Source organism: Salmo trutta, chromosome 4 (assembly GCF_901001165.1).
Source record: "Salmo trutta chromosome 4, fSalTru1.1, whole genome shotgun sequence".
In the NCBI taxonomy this organism is placed as follows: Eukaryota; Metazoa; Chordata; class Actinopteri; order Salmoniformes; family Salmonidae; genus Salmo; species Salmo trutta.
The window spans coordinates 63,851,202-63,867,337 of NC_042960.1; the positions used below are offsets into that span (position 1 = coordinate 63,851,202).

The 16,136-nt window shown below is 46.6% G+C and overlaps 1 protein-coding gene across 1 annotated transcript in view; it reads right to left on the reverse strand.

Annotated features, from left to right (window-relative positions):
- Window positions 1-16,136, reverse strand: part of LOC115193065 (unconventional myosin-IXAa) — a 272,296-nt gene that overhangs the window by 37,445 nt on the left and 218,715 nt on the right. Inside the window, exons 21-28 of the mRNA XM_029752049.1 lie at window positions 15,849-16,040; window positions 11,151-11,938; window positions 7,799-9,307; window positions 7,403-7,481; window positions 3,998-4,198; window positions 2,690-2,790; window positions 2,124-2,230; window positions 1,441-1,655 (exon numbers count right to left, since the gene is read on the reverse strand). Coding sequence (XP_029607909.1) covers window positions 1,441-1,655; window positions 2,124-2,230; window positions 2,690-2,790; window positions 3,998-4,198; window positions 7,403-7,481; window positions 7,799-9,307; window positions 11,151-11,938; window positions 15,849-16,040 — 3,192 coding nt within the window. The remainder of the gene's footprint in view (window positions 1-1,440; window positions 1,656-2,123; window positions 2,231-2,689; window positions 2,791-3,997; window positions 4,199-7,402; window positions 7,482-7,798; window positions 9,308-11,150; window positions 11,939-15,848; window positions 16,041-16,136) is intronic.

The following is a 16,136-nucleotide window of genomic DNA, read 5'->3' on the forward strand; positions in this document are numbered from 1 at the left end:
CAGGTCATGCGCTTCTCCACTCACACTGAAACCGGCACTGCAGCTTCGATTAATAAATAGCAAAGTTTATTGATAGGCTTTCTTATTATAAGCGGTTGTGTTTTTTTAAATATATATATATATAAAGGAATATTTCACTTTCTCTGTTCATAGGAGTAACAACATTCATTTGTGCATGAGGCAGAAATAATGCGGTGCGACTCGAGTTTCACCATCAGCTGGAAGACGGTATCCCCCCCTCAGTGTCGGAGGAGGGGGGAGAGGGACGGTCCGACGGCGAGAGACAGACCCTCTGATGCAGGCACCATCAGCCCAATAAAATAAAGCTAATTATTTCACTGTATGCTCACTCAGCTGTGCCTCACAAGTAATACAAAACTATATATTATTATTATAATATTACAGAACTGTTTTTAATAGGTTCATGTTGCACAGGCTTACATATTTAAGTCATGTTTCAAAATAATTCTGACCGGTAGATCTCAGCCTCCATTTTGAATCAGAAAGTGATCTTGATTGGTCACCACTGGTGTAGTACAATACAGTACTGCTGTGTTGGTGACCACTGGTGTAGTACAATACAGTACTGCTGTGTTGGTGACCACTGGTGTAGTACAATACAGTACTGCTGTGTTGGTGACCACTGGTGTAGTACAATACAGTACTGCTGTGTTGGTGACCACTGGTGTAGTACAATACAGTACTGCTGTGTTGGTGACCACTGGTGTAGTAAGATGTGGATGTTGATTAAGGCAGCCCCCCCACACCTCTCTGATTCAGAGGGGTTGGGTTAAATGTGGAAGACACATTTCAGTTGAAGGCCATTCAGTTGTACAACTGACTAGGTATCCCCCTTTCCTTTCCCAATACAGTACTGCTGTGGCATTCTGGTGTGTGTGTGTTCATGAGGAAGTGATTCATGTTAATGAGGAAGTGATTCATACCTCTGCATTTCAGAATAAATCTATGTGAGTGAATGTGTGTGTTCCATATTCATTAGGAAACCAACAAGTGTTGTAAGAATGTCTGTCTGTCTGTCTGTCTGTCTGTCTGTCTGTCTGTCTGTCTGTCTGTCTGTCTGTCTGTCTGTCTGTCTGTCTGCCTGCCTGCCTGCCTGCCTGCCTGCCTGCCTGCCTGCCTGCCTGCCTGCCTGCCTGCCTGCGTTTCCCTCTGCCTGTCTGGCTCTGTTTCCCTCTGCCTGCCTGGCTCTGTTTCCCTCTGCCTGTCTGTGTTTCCCTCTGCCTGTCTGTCTCTGTTTCCCTCTGCCTGCCTGTATGTCTGCCAGTCTGCCTGTCTCTCTGTTTCCCTCTGCCTGCCTGCCTGCCTGTCTGCCTGTCTGTGTTTCCCTCTGCCTGTCTGTCTCTGTTTCCCTCTGCCTGCCTGTATGTCTGCCAGTCTGCCTGTCTCTCTGTTTCCCTCTGCCTGCCTGCCTGTACCTACCTTCTTCATGAGGAAGTCATTCATGCTCCTGTAGTCATTGGTGCTGGTGAGGATGTGCAGCGTGTCGTTCCCCCACTGGGCAGGCTCTAGGACCACGCTGCTGATCTTGACGCTACGCCTCCGCCTCACTTTGGGAGAGGGCTCCTTGTTCTCCTTGGTCTCCCGTCCCCTGGTCCCCATCAGGTTGGGACTGTTGGGGGGAGACGTTGTTCCGTCTGAACCCGCCACGGTCATAAAGATATAGTAGGGATGGAGTGAAGACAATTGTTTGGGTTTTCTATTTAAGCAATAAGGACCGAGGGGGTGTGGTATATGGCCAATATACCACGGCTAAGGGCTGTTCTTAAGCACGACGCAACGCGGAGTGCCTGAATACAGCCCTTAGCCGTGGTATATTGGCAATATAACACAAACCCCCAAGGTGCCTTATTGCTATTATAAACTGGTTACCAACGTAAGCAGTAGAAATACATGTTGTCACATCCGTGGTATCCTGTCTGATATACCACAGCTGTCAACCAATCAGCATTCAACCCAAGTTCATAATTAGTTTTTCGTCTTATTGTTGAGATGAGAAATCCGCAGTGTAACCTAATATCACATGTCCAGTGTTATGAAATACAACAGAACTTTATTGTCCTTCTTCCCAACCCCTCCGGATAAAGCAGGACAAAGTGTCTTACCTATCTTGTCAGTGCTGTCTCTCTGTGTGGACTGCTGCTTGTCTCTAGACAGCTTCTTCTCTGCGTGCTTGGTCTTGCCCCAGAACCGTATCTTTCCTCGTACTCTGCTGCAACACACAGTCACACAGCTTAGAAGACACCTGTGTTAACAGACTAGTACCCTTGTCACACTAGTTGCTGAAACAGTGCTGGAAAGGACAATAATATACAGAGACAACTCCGAGCCAGAACAGTTCTGGTGAATCTGGTCGGCCCAATCTAAAAAAAAAAGAAGGTAAATAATACAATCTTCTTTGTGCGTCTGCAGAATGATTGTGTCTGGCTCATATATTTTGTATTTGACCTTTATTTAACTAGGCAAGTCAGTTAAGAACAAATTCTTATTTACAATGACAGCCTAGGAACAGTGGGTTAACTGCCTTGTTCAGGGGCAGAACGACAGATTTTTACCTTATCAGCTCGGGGATTCAATCTAGCAACCTTACGCTCTAACCACTAGGCTACCTGCCGCCCTGTATGGGCTATAGGGAGGGAGGGAGGGAGGGAGGGAGGGAGGGAGAAGCTACCTTCCATCCTGACTGGATGTCTTCCTGAGCGTTGCTACCTTTCCCAGGTCCCCTGAAGACATGGTCTTATGGATGTCCTTCTGCACTTCCTTGTGAGTAGCCTGGGAGAACGGAAGGGAAGTCTTTTATTACCCAACATATGACAGCGCAACATTTTCAATGTTCAATGAGTTGGCATCAAAGGCTCGGGCTATTTTTCCATGTTTTTTTTGTTGTCATATCCTGAAACGGGAAAAGATGGTGAGAGAGGAGACCCATTTGAGACAGAATATACATTTGCCTAGTGGGCAGTGCAATATCAGACTTTAATGTCAGAACACAGAAATACGTTCCTTTCGCATCACTCATTCCGTCTGCACAGAACAACAACTAACAGTCTACAAACAAACGGACATACTCACATATTGAGACGTACAGTAGACATACAGACAGACAGTTCAAACATATTTTCTGTTAAAACGACAAAACTAGAAGAGATATGGGTGGGTGAGAGAGAGCTCATGCTCAGAAAGACGTGGAAGGGGAAATAGAACGGTGTGTCAATGGTACTGGGTTAAAGGTTCCAGCATGCATTACTCTCCTGGCTATCTCACTAGCCTGATCCCAGATCTGTTTGCGATGGCCATTAGAGTTAGCAAGACAGCCCAAACAGTTCTGAGATCAGGTTTAGAGGAGAGTGACATGGCATTTCTCCTCTTCCCGATACTTTATTATTTTTTTATTGAACCTGTATTTTGACAGGAAGTCATACTGATGCTAGGTTCTATTTTACAGATGAGCCCTGCAGAAATACATCAAACACATACAATATAACAAAACACATGAAGAAAAAACAGACACATTTCTCAACATAGAGGTCTCTGATCATGACTCTGAACTGACCAAAGGGGGACCAGAACATCTCATTTCAGAGAGCTTTGGAAGTCGTTTCACATAAATCGCGTTACATAAACTAAAAGCAGCTTTTTTGGTTAGGGGTACTGTGTGTACAATGGGTGATTATTCTCTCCAGAGGGAAACACAGATTACCACTTTCAGTTGCTGTAAAGTATTTTGAGACAAACTATTCCTAGAAGAGGCTTGACCGCAGTGTTTTGATATTCAGCATCAGCAAAGAGGTGGAAGGACAGAAACCTGTTTCTATCTAGTAGTTAAATATTAAACCGAGGTGAAGGAAGCTAGTTAAGTTCAGTGGGGTTAGTTGTGTTAAAAGATTCCCCTCCCGGCTAGTAAGCCTGGCCCCCTGAGAGAAAATAAATAGTCTGGGGGGGGGGGGGGGGTAGCTTGGACCCTATATGGTACGTTTACCATTTCGGAGACAGTGTGACAGACAGGCTGGGCAACCCCCTCGGAGGATCGGGAGAGGAGGGGCAGCGTACAGGACAGGACGGGGATGTAGAATGTCTCGTCATCGTCCGACTGACCCACCCCCTCAGAGTTACAGCGGGTCAGGAAGTCGGAGCGGGTGCGAGACATACGGGCTTTCTTTTTGGGGTCGGGCCGGCACACCTGCACAACCACACACACACACACACCAAAACACGTCAGTGGTCTGGGTATGTGTTGGGAGATAGGGATGGTGTGTGTGTGTATGTCTGTGTGTGTGTGAGTCTGGGTGGAGTGGAATGATGTATGTGTGACTGGGACAATTTGTGTGTGTGTTGCACTACATGACCAAAAGTATGTGGACATCTGCTCGTCCAACATCTCATTCCAAAATCGTGGGCATTAATATGGAGCTGGTTCCCCCTTTGCTGCTATAACAACCTCCACTCTTCTGGGAAGACTTTCCACTAGATGTTGGAACATTGCTGAGGGGACTTCCTGCCATTCAGCCACAAGAGCATTAGTGAGGTTGGGCATTGATGCTGGGCGATTAGGCCTGGCTCGCAGTCGGCGTTCCAATTCATCCCAAAGGTGTTCGATGGGGTTGAGGTCAAGGCTCTGTGCAGGCCAGTCAAGTTCTTCCACACCGATCTCGACAAACCATTTCTGTATGAACCTCGCTTTGTGCACGGGGGCATTGTCATGCTGAAACAGGAAAGGGCCTTCCCCAAACGGTTGCCACAAAGTTGGAAACACAGAATCATCTAGAATGTAATTGTATGCTGTAGCGTTAAGATTGGTCTTCACTGAAACTAACGGGCCTAGCCCCAACCATGAAAAACAGCCCCAGACCATTATTCCTCCTCCACCAAACTTTACAGTTGACACTATACATTGGGAAAGGTAGCGTGATTCATCAATCCAGAGAACGCGTTTCCACTGCTCCAGAGTCCAATGCCGGCGAGCTTTACACCACTCCAGCCGACGCTTGGCATTGCGCATGGTGATCTTAGGCTTGTGTGCGGCTGGAGCTCCCAACGAACAGTTATGTCCTGTCGTTGATCCAGAGGCAGTTTGGAACTCGGTAGTGACTGTTTCAACCAAGGACAGACAATTCTTACGTGCTGCGCGCTTCAGCACTCGGCGGTCCCTTTCTGTTAGCTTGTGTAGCCTACCACTTCTCGGCTGAGACGTTGTTGCTCCTAGTTGTTACCACTTCAGAATAAAAGCACCGGGGCAGCTCTAGCAGGGCAGAAATTTGACGAACTGACTTGTTGGAAAGGTGGCATCCTATGACGGTGCCACGTTGAAAGTCACTGAGCTCTTCAGTATGGGCCATTTTACTGCCAATATTTGTCTATGGAGTTTGTATGGCTGTGTACTTGATTTTATATACCAGTCAGCAACAGATGTGGCTGAAATAATTAATTAACTAATTTGAAGGGGTGTCCACATACTTTTTTATATACAGTGTTTGGAAAGTATTCAGACCCCTTGACTTTTTCCACATTTTGTTACGTTACAGCCTTATTCTAAAATGGATTAAAAAAAATCCTCAGCGATCTACACACAGTACCTCAATGACAAAACAGGTTGTGAAATGTTTGCTAATTTATTAAAACAAAAAAAAACAGAAATACCATATTTCCATAAGTATTCAGACCCTTTGCTATGAGACTCGAAATTGAGCTCAGGTGCATCCTGTTTCCATTGGTCATCCTTGAGATGTTTCTACAACTTGATTGGAGTCCACCTGTGGTAAATTCAATTGATTGGACATGATTTGGAAAGGCACACACCTGTCTATATAAGGTCCCACAGTTGACAGTGCATGTCAGAGCAAAAACCAAGCCATGAGGTCGAAGGAATTGTCCGTAGAGCTCCGAGACAGGATTGTCTGCAGGCACAGATCTGGGGAAGGGTACCAAAACATTTCTGCAGCATTGAAGGTCCCCAAGAACACAGTGGCCTCCATCATTCTTAAATGGAAGAAGTTTGGAAGCACCAAGACTCTTCCTAGAGCTGGACGCACAGCCAAACTGAGCAATTGGGGGAGAAGGGCCTTGGTCAGGGAGGTGACCAAGAACCTGATGGTCTCTCTGATAGCGATCTAGAGTTCCTCTGTGGAGATGGGAGAACCTTCCAGAATGACAACCATCTCTGCAGCACTCCACCAATCAGACCTTTATGGTAGTGGCCAAACGGAAGCCACTCCTCAGTAAAAGGCACATGACAGCCCGCTTGAAGTTTGCCAAAAGACACCTAAAGGACTCTCAGACCATTAGAAACAAGATTCTCTGGTCTGATGAAACCAAGATTGAACTCATTGGCATGAATGCCAAGCGTCACGTCTGGAGGAAACATGGCACCAACCCTACGGTGAAGCATGGTGGTGCCAGAATCATGCTATGGGGATGTTTTTCAGTGGCAGGGACTGGGTGACTAGACAGGATTGAGGGAAAGATGAACGGAGCAAAGTACAGAGCGATCCTTGATGAAAACCTGCTCCAGAGCACTCAGGACGTCAGAATGGGGCAAAGCTTCACCTTCCAACAGGACAATGACCCTAAGCACACAGCCAAGACATCGCAGGAGTGGCTTTTGGACAAGTCTCTGAATGACCTTGAGTGGCCCAGCCAGAGCCTGGACTTGAACCCGATCGAACATATCTGGAGACCTGAAAATAGCTCTGCAGCGACGCTCCCCATCCAACCTGACAGAGCTTGAGAGGATCTTCCAGAGAAGAATGTGAGAAACTCTGCAAATACAGGTGTACCAAGCTTGTAGCATCATACCTAAGAAGACTCAAGGCTGTAATCGATGCCAAAGGTGCTTCAAAAAAGTACTGAGCAAAGGGTCTGAATACTTATGTAAATGTGATATTTCCGGTTTTCTATTTTTTGCTTTGTCATTATGGGGTATTGTGTGTAGATTGATGAGGGGGGAAAAAACGATTTAATCAAGTTTAGAATAAGGCTGTAACGTAACAAGATGTGGAAAAAGTCAAGGGGTCTGAATACTTTCTGAAGGCACTGTATAGTGTAAGTAGATATCACTTAGAGACACACTGACAGTTTGAATGACACAAATTAATAACACATTTAACTTACTATACAAGCACACACTTACATGCACAATGTGTGTGTGTGTGTGTGTGTGGCTGTGTGTGTGGCTGTGTGTGTGGCTGTGTGTGTGTGTGTGTGTGTGGCTGTGTGCGTGGCTGTGTGTGTGTGTGTGTGTGTGTGTGTGTGTGTGTGTGTGTGTGTGTGTGTGTGTGCGTGCGTGCGTGCGTGCGTGCGTGGCTGTGTGTGTGTGTGTGTGTGCGTGTGTGCGTGCGCGTGTGTGTGTGTGTGTATTTCTTTTGGGTAGTGTATTGTGTTAACCCACCTCTCTGGCGGTCTGTCCAGCGGTGGCTCTAGAGACAGAGGCCAACGACCACTCCTGGTTCACCAGGTCCTTATCAGACCTACAATACAGTCACAAGACGTTACATCTCTTTGTACAATATCAAATGTACTTACATATTCAAAAAAAAAAAATTCCTGTGTTTTACAATGTTGTTGCTGTACAAGACAATGAAAAATAACAGAAATAGGAAATATTTTTATGACCATTTAGAAGAAAAAAACAACTTAGTGGTCATTTATTGAAATGAAAGTGTTAATTTGTACACATTGTCTGTCAGTGAAAAGAAAATAAAGTTAGTGTTGAGAGAACAAATGAACAACAAAGCTTTGAATGAGCAGCAACATCAAAGCAACGTTACAGCAACACAACACTCACTTGGAGAAGGGGAGCTTGTGTCGGGGGGAGAACGTGATGTTGGTGGGGGTCTTCTCAGTCATATTGACAATGACGGTCTTGGTCGGAGTCTTCTTCTGTGATGCCAAGGCTGCTTCCCTGCTCTCCAGGATACTGTTGGTGGAGACCCAGCTGTCCTGCGCTGGCCTGCCCGCCTTCCTCTCCTGCTGGCTGGGAGGGACTTCGCCAGCGGGGGCCTTGGGCTCCAGAACTATCTGGATATCTACCTCGGAAGGACAAAGGCCATGGCTGGAGTTGGAGGAGGGCACCAAGCTAGACATGTCGACCTCAGCTAAGTTTCTCGGAGGTTTGGTAACAGTCCTGGACGGCTGGGCCTTCTCTGATACTTCCAGGCCAGCGATGGGTGTAGGGGAGAATGTTGCGGCGGTTACACCCATCTGGAGTGCACTCTCCTGGGCTATTGCCGCCCGCAGTTCCCCTTCGTCCAGCAGGGTCTCCTTCTGCATACTGATGACAACCACCACGGGCCGTTGAGAGGCGGACTCTCTCCTCTCCTTCACACGCTTGTTGGGGCTCTGTTGCTTAGGCTTGGGCTCACTGCTTTGGTCCTCAGGGGGGATGTAGAAGGTGGCTCGCGTAGCACCCGTCACCACCTCCTTGATAGGGGGCAGTAGCTCCTCCGTCCTGGGGCTCAGATCATTCTGTTTTACCACCTCCTTGATAGGGGGCAGTAGCTCCTCCGTCCTGGGGCTCAGATCATTCTGTTTTACCACCTCCTTGATAGGGGGCAGTAGCTCCTCCGTCCTGGGGCTCAGATCATTCTGTTTTACCACCTCCGGGTGCTCCTGGGACTGGGACTCTGTAGGAGTGTGAATGGGAGGCCCTGGTCTGACCGAATCCTCTTGGGAAGAAGTCAGGAGCGGCGCTGACTGGTTAACATGGCAACCGGGGTTACCAGGCCCTCCCGCCTCCACCTCGACGTCTATGGAGATGTCGAGCAGCTCAATGCTCCCGTGGCTATCAGGGGAGCCAAGGTGTGGGGAGGAGGGCCGGTGGTGTTGGTGGTCGTCCAGGGGACAGGAAATGCTGTCCGGACACGGGGGTACATGGGTCTCCTCTTCTGGCAGAGTCCCTCCCGTTCTGTGGGTCCGCACCTTGAGTAGCTCCAGGCTGAACTGGGTCTGCTCCAGCTCCCTCATACGCCGATTCTGTCTCTTGGCCCGTGTCTTGTGGCTGCTGGGCTCTATACTCTGTCTGCTGGACTCCTCTATACACGGTCTTCTCTCGTTCTCTCTATCCTCTTCCTCTTCCACCAAACACTTCCACCTAGACTCCTTAGAGTCTTCAGTAGGCCAGACCGTGGAGACATCTTGGATGCCATGGTCGTGGTTGATCTCTACGACATGGTCCTCCGAGATGTCCGTATCCAGGCCCATGGTCCTATCTGCCTTCTCTTCTTCTGTGGTGGGGCTACTTTGTCCATTGAGCAACTGCTTTTCCTGTTGACTCTGCTCTTTTAGTTCTGTGAATCTATAGGAAACAGGGAGTCAAACTGTAAGCAAACACAGCTTAAAGCAAATCTACCTTCCACTCCTACTTTTCTCCAATGTGTTCTTCATCAGTGTATGGAAAGGCTAATCATTTGAACCTGGGAACAATAGGGTATGCAAGCTTTTGTTCCAGCCCAGCACTAAAACACACTTAATGTGTTTTTCTTTAACCAATTATAACTACATGAATCAGGTGTTTTTAGAGCTATTGTGACGGCCCTGAATTTGTCTGAACCGTCTCAATGCTTCTCCTGCACATGAGGCGCCTGCCCTTTAATTCCCCATTAAATAGATAGCATCAGTTGAGCAAAAGGGCGTGACAGTGGGGTGAATGAGGAACTATTCTTCTTTACTCCGAATGTTTTGTTGTATTTATAAAGTGTTCTTCTTCTCCAGATTAACCCGGATCAGATCCTCTCACTTCTTCCTTTGGGACTAAACATCTCAGTTGGTCTTTGCTGTTCTGCACCGTAATGGCCGCCAGAGCCCTGTGCTGGCTGCAGTTTCTTCACCGCCTCTGTATTATCAGGGCAGAGTACCGCCACTGCAGGAACTGGCCTTTCTCTGCTTGAGATCTGTTGGCGGATTGGATTGATTGACTGACTTTGTTTTAGTGGGATTTACACCGTGTTGGGTTGTGTTCAGTGGTTGGTGAAGACTACTGGGAGTTCTGGTAACCTTTTATTGTTGTGTGGTAAAAGACGTTGACATTCTGATTGTATGATTGAGACCGGTTTCAAGCTACACTTTGTGAAGAGGCAAAGATCGCGTGACTGAGGTCACTTGAGTTCATATGAACTCCTTTACCAGGCAGGAGTCTTTTCAGGCCTGAGGTACGGGACTTTCTTGAGGAACCAGAGATCATTGTGCTGTGATGTTATTATGTGGGAGATAATAAAAAAAAAATGTATTTAAAAATATATATATATATATATATATATATATATTTTTTTTATAACCAACGCAAAAGAATACAGTTGTTTTGAAGTTATTTCCAATGTTTTAAGGGTTTCTGCAAAAGTATATTTCCATACTGACTTTTACATGAGGCCTTTGTATTGGTGTAGATTTGACAGACCAGATGGGGCTCATTCCCTCACAAACAAAAAAGGAGAAATCAATATTTTCTCTGGTAAGCACGACCTACCTGGTACCCCTAACAAACAATAACCTCATGTCAAACCCGTTACCCTATGTTTGATCATATTTAGAATATAAATCCATATCGTCCATCTTTATGTACACCGAGTATACAAAACATTAAGAAAAACATTGTTCCATGACAGACAGACCAGGTGAATCCAGGTGAAACCTATGATCTCTTTTTGATGTCACTTGTTAAATTCACTTCAATCAGTGTAGATGAAGGGGAGGAGACAGGTTAAAGAATGATTTTTAAGCCTTGAGACAACTGAGACATGGATTGTGTATGTGTGCCATTCAGAGGGTGAATGGGTTAGACAAAATATTTCAGTGCCTTTGAACGGGGTATGGTAGTAGGTGCCAGGAGCACCGGTTTGTGTCAAGAACTTCACCGCTGCTGGGTTTTTCACACTCAACAGTTTCCCGTGTGTATCAAGAATGGTCCACCACCCAAAGGACATCCAGCCAACTTGACACAACTATGGGAAGCATTGGAGTCAACATGGGCCAGCATCCCTGTGGAACACTTTAGACACCTTGTAGAGTCCATGTCCTGATGAATTATGGCTGTTCTGAGGACAACAGGGGAGGAGGTGCAACTCAATATTAGGAAGGTGTTCTTAATGTTTTGTACACTCGGTGTATATCATAAAATAGAAATGTTTATCACTCCTAGTTACCTCAGGCGTGCAATGTAGCCCCTGCATGCTGCCTGTAGCAGCATAACTGCACCACGTGTCCTATGGTAGTGGGCTCTCTCTCTGTAGACGCGCCAGGCTGTCTGCACCGTAATGGCCGCCAGAGCCCTGTGCTGGCTGCAGTTTCTCCAGCGCCTCTGTATTATCAGGGCAGAGTCCCGCCACTGCAGGAACTGCCTGCACTGCCTGTAGCCCCTCCACGATGCCTGCAGGCACACTGCTGCCTCCTCCTGGACGGCTGGGTCCACTGCTGCCTCCTCCTGGACGGCTGGGTCCACTGCTGCCTCCTCCTGGACGGCTGGGTCCACTGCTGCCTCCTCCTGGACGGCTGGGTCCACTGCTGCCTCCTCCTGGACGGCTGGGTCCACTGCTGCCTCCTCCTGGACGGCTGGGTCCACTGCTGCCTCCTCCTGGACGGCTGGGTCCACTGCTTCCTCCTCCTGGACGGCTAGGTCCACTGCTGCCTCATCCTGGACGGTTGGGTCCACTGCTGCCTCCTCCTGGACGGCTGGGTCCACTGCTTCCTCCTCCTGGACGGCTGGGTCCACTGCTGCCTCATCCTGGACGGCTGGGTCCACTGCTGCCTCATCCTGGACGGCTGGGTCCACTGCTGCCTCCTCCTGGACGGCTGGGTCCACTGCTGCCTCATCCTGGACGGCTGGGTCCACTGCTTCCTCATCCTGGACGGCTGGGTCCACTGCTGCCTCCTCCTGGACGGCTGGGTCCACTGCAGCCTCCGACTGTCTGAGCAGGCAGCCCCTCCACCACCGCTTTGGAGAGGAGAGAATTGAGAAATATGAATTAACAAAGTGATTTCAAGTATGAAGTCATATTTGTGGCAAAAACTGAGAATGTTTATTGACTGGGGTGTTATCTTTGAAGTATAAGTTGAAATTAATTGCATGTGTGTGGTTTTGGAGTTTTGGAGTAGTGTCGAGAATCCTTTCGAGGTAAGAAAAAGCTTGAAAAATGATAAATATTTTACAAAACTGATCCTTTAAGGCGCAATTTGCATGTGAACTGAATATATCCCAGAAAGACCTCCAGTGGGTAAACATCTACTGAGATATGCTAATAAGATATAGAAGTTGATAGAAGTTGTTGGAGCGCAATACGTTTGTTATTCCGTATACGATGACAGGTTGATATGTATATCCCGTCAGATATTTGACAAAACACAGTGTCTGAATGTTTCAGTGGCTAAAATAAACTCTCTGTGAACAACTCACTTTAAATTGACTACTTCCCTCTACAGTCAAACTCAACCCACAGTTTCTTTGTGAACACAGCTACCGAACAAAAATCTATTTAACGGCCCGAGAGAATAACATTTCTAAATTAGCAGTAGGCCGTATTTACAGTTGAAGTCGGAAGTTAACATACACCTTAGCCAAATACATTTAAACTCAGTGTTTCACAATTACTGACATTTAATCCTAGTAAAAATTCCATGTCTTAGGTCAGTTAGGATCACCACTTTATTTTAAGAATGTGAAATGTCAGAATAATAGTAGAGAGAATGATTTATTTCAGCTTTTATTTCTTTCATCACATTCCCAGTGGGTCAGAAGTTTATATACACTCAATTAGTATTTGGTAGCATTGCCTTTAAACGGTTTAACTTTGGTGAAACGTTTCAGGTAGCCTTCCACAAGCTTCCCACAATAAGTTGGGTGAATTTTGGTCCATTCCTCCTGACAGAGCTGGTGTAACTAAGTCAGGTTGGTAGGCCTCCTTGCTCGCGCACGCTTTTTCAGTTCTGCCCACAAATGTTCTATAGGATTGAGGTCAGGGCTTTGTGATGGCCACTCCAATACCTTGACTTTGTTGTCCTTAAGCCATTTTGCCAAAACTTTGGAAGTATGCTTGGGGTCATTGTCCATTTGGAAGACCCATTTGTGACCAAGCTTTAACTTCCTGACTGATGTCTTGAGATGTTGCTTCAATATAACCACATAATTTTCCTGCCTCAGGATGCCATCTATTTTGTGAAGTGCAGCAGTCCCTCCTGCTGCAAAGCACCCCCACAACATGATGCTGCCACCCCCGTGCTTCACGGTTGGGATGGTGTTTGTCGGCTTGCAAGCCTCCTCCTTTTTCCTCCAAACATAACGATAGTCATTATGGCCAAACAGTTCTATTTTTGTTTCATCAGACCAGAGGACATTTCTCCAAAAAGTACAATCTTTGTCCCCATGTGCAGTTGCAAACCGTAGTCTGGCTTTTTTATGGCGGTTTTGGAGCAGTGGCTTCTTCCTTGCTGAGCAGCCTTTCAGGTTATGTCGATATAGGACTCGTTTTAGTGTGGACATAGATACTTTTGTTCCTATTTCCTCCAGCATCTTCACAAGGTCCTTTGCTGTTGTTCTGGGAATGATTTGCACTTTTCACACCAAAGTACGTTCATCTCTAGGAGACAGAACGCGTCTCCTTCCTGAGCAGTATGACGCCTGTGTGGTCCCATGGTGTTTATACTTGCGTACTATTGTTTGTACAGATGAACGTGGTACCTTCAGGCGTTTGGAAATTGCTGCCAAGGATGAACCAAACTTGTGGAGGTCTCCAATTTTTTTTCTGAGGTCTTGGCTGATTTCTTTGATTTTCCCATGATGTCAAGCAAAGAGGCACTGAGTTTGAAGGTAGGACTTTAAATACATCCACAGGTACACCTCCAATTGACTCAAATGATGTCAATTAGCCTATCAGAAGCTTCTAAAGCCATGACATTATTTTCTGGAATTTTCCAAGCTGTTTAAAGGCACAGTCAACTTCTGACCCACTGGAATTGTGATACAGTGAATAATAAATGAAATTATCTGTCTGTAAACAATTGTTGGAAAAATGACTTGTGTCATGCACAAAGTAGATGTCCTAACCGACTTGTCAAAACTATAGTTTGTTAACAATACATTTGTGGAGTGGTTGAAAAGCGAGTTTTTAAGTGTATGTAAACTTCCGACTTCACTGTATATGCCGTGAGTAAAAAAAAGTTACAAAAAAAATCACTTTGCGAGACTATTTAATTCTCTGTTTAGGTTTATTTCTCAAATTAAAATGTTGTCTTTAAACACGTTTAACCTAAAACGATATTCAACTTTTCAAACGGCTACGGCTATTGCCAGTTGACAGGTGTGTGTAATCATTGTTTTGCCAATTACTCGACTAAACATGATTAGGGTTTTAGCCTGTCTGTCGCTAGGTTCTGAGTTGATTAGGTTTGTTTCTTGTTCAGTCCGACGATGATTTGGACTGCAGATGGACTCTCTCTACTGGGACCCAAGTATCCCTTCCAGGTTGTATATGGCTTCCAGGAAAGCAATTTTCCCTCATGTGGAGCTACTGGCTACTACCCTGCGTCACTACAGTCGTCTTCGAACCCTATTGATCAGTCAGTTAGATAATAGAGTATGTAATTGTAATGCTGAGGTTTGGCATTAGCCAAACCCAGATTAGTCCATCGGACTGTCAGATGGTGAAGAGTGATTCATCACTTCAGAGAACGCGTCTCCACTGCTCCAGAGTCCAATGGCGGTGAGCTTTACACCACTCCAGCCGACGCCTGGCATTGCGCATGATGATCTTAGGCTTGTGTGCAGCTGCTCGGCCATGGAAACCCATTTCATGAAGCTCCCGACAAACAGTTATTGTGCTGACGTTGCTTCTAGAGGCAGTTTGGAACCCGGTAGTGAGTGTTGCAACCGAGGACAGGCGATTTTTACGTGCTGTGCACTCGGCTGTAACATTCTGTGAGCTTGTGTGGCCTACCACTTCACGGCTGAGCCGTTGTTGCTCCTAGACGTTTCCACGTCACAATAACATCACTTACAGTTGACCAGGGCAGCTCTAGCAGGGCAGACATTTGACTAACTGACTTGTTGGAAAGGTGGCAGCCTATGAAGGTGCCACGTTGAAAGTTACTGAGATCTTCAGTAAGGCCATTCTACTGCCAATGTTTGTCTATGGAGATTGCATGGCTGTGTGCTCTATTTTATACACCTGTCAGCAACGGGTGTGGCTGAAATAGCCAAATCCACTAATTTGAAGGGCTGTCCACATAGAAAACGACTCAAGTAAAAGTGAAGGTTACTAGTCTGTGCTTAGTAGTCAACACCAGGGGTATTCAACTCTCACCCTACGAGGTCCGGAGCTGGTTTTTGTGTTCTACCTGATTATTTCTTGGTCTAAATCAGTCCCTGATTAGAGGGAAACAATGAAAAAACACAGTGGAACTGGCTTCCATGTCCAGGTTTGAGTTTGAGGGCTCTATGGCTATGCTGAAGCACGTGTAGAAGATTCTTCTACACTTCTACACAGATTTGCAGTCTCTTCATTCACAAGACAATTGATAATCAGTCTATTGTCAATGTATTCTTGTCTTTAGGCTACATCTATTATTATAAGTGAGCAATTCGTTTCAATATAGTTCAGAGTTGGGTTTGAAACCAACCCAGTGCCATTCTGCCTCTCACCTCTCCTCACCTTCCAGTGTTCTCTCCACTGTCCTCTGTTCAATAAAACCAATTCAAACAAGAACAAGAAATAAAAATACAAGAACGGACATTCCCATTCAAGTCAATGTTCCGCGATGGTTAGACTGACGGTCATATTGATTCTACCCAATGTCATTCTATACAGTGATAGGACACCGACTGGTGTGATGCCCTGACTACAGCGTCTCACCTGGATGACATCAGCGGCCTGTCTCATGTTGATGAAGTGTTTCCTCTCCAGCCGGGCTCGGAAGCGGCGCTGCAGCGTGACGATGCGCCCTAACACCTCCTTGTGGAGCAGGGCCTGCAGCCGCTGACGCTCCGCATCCCGCAGGAACACCTGCAGTACAGAGAGAGACCCGGAGGGAGGGGCCGGCAGTGACTAGACACACCCACACCCAGGGAACAGAAGGCTGCAATGCGCGTGAGGGAGAGAGAGAGAAAGAGAGAGAGGGAGAGAAAGGGGGAAAGAGACAGA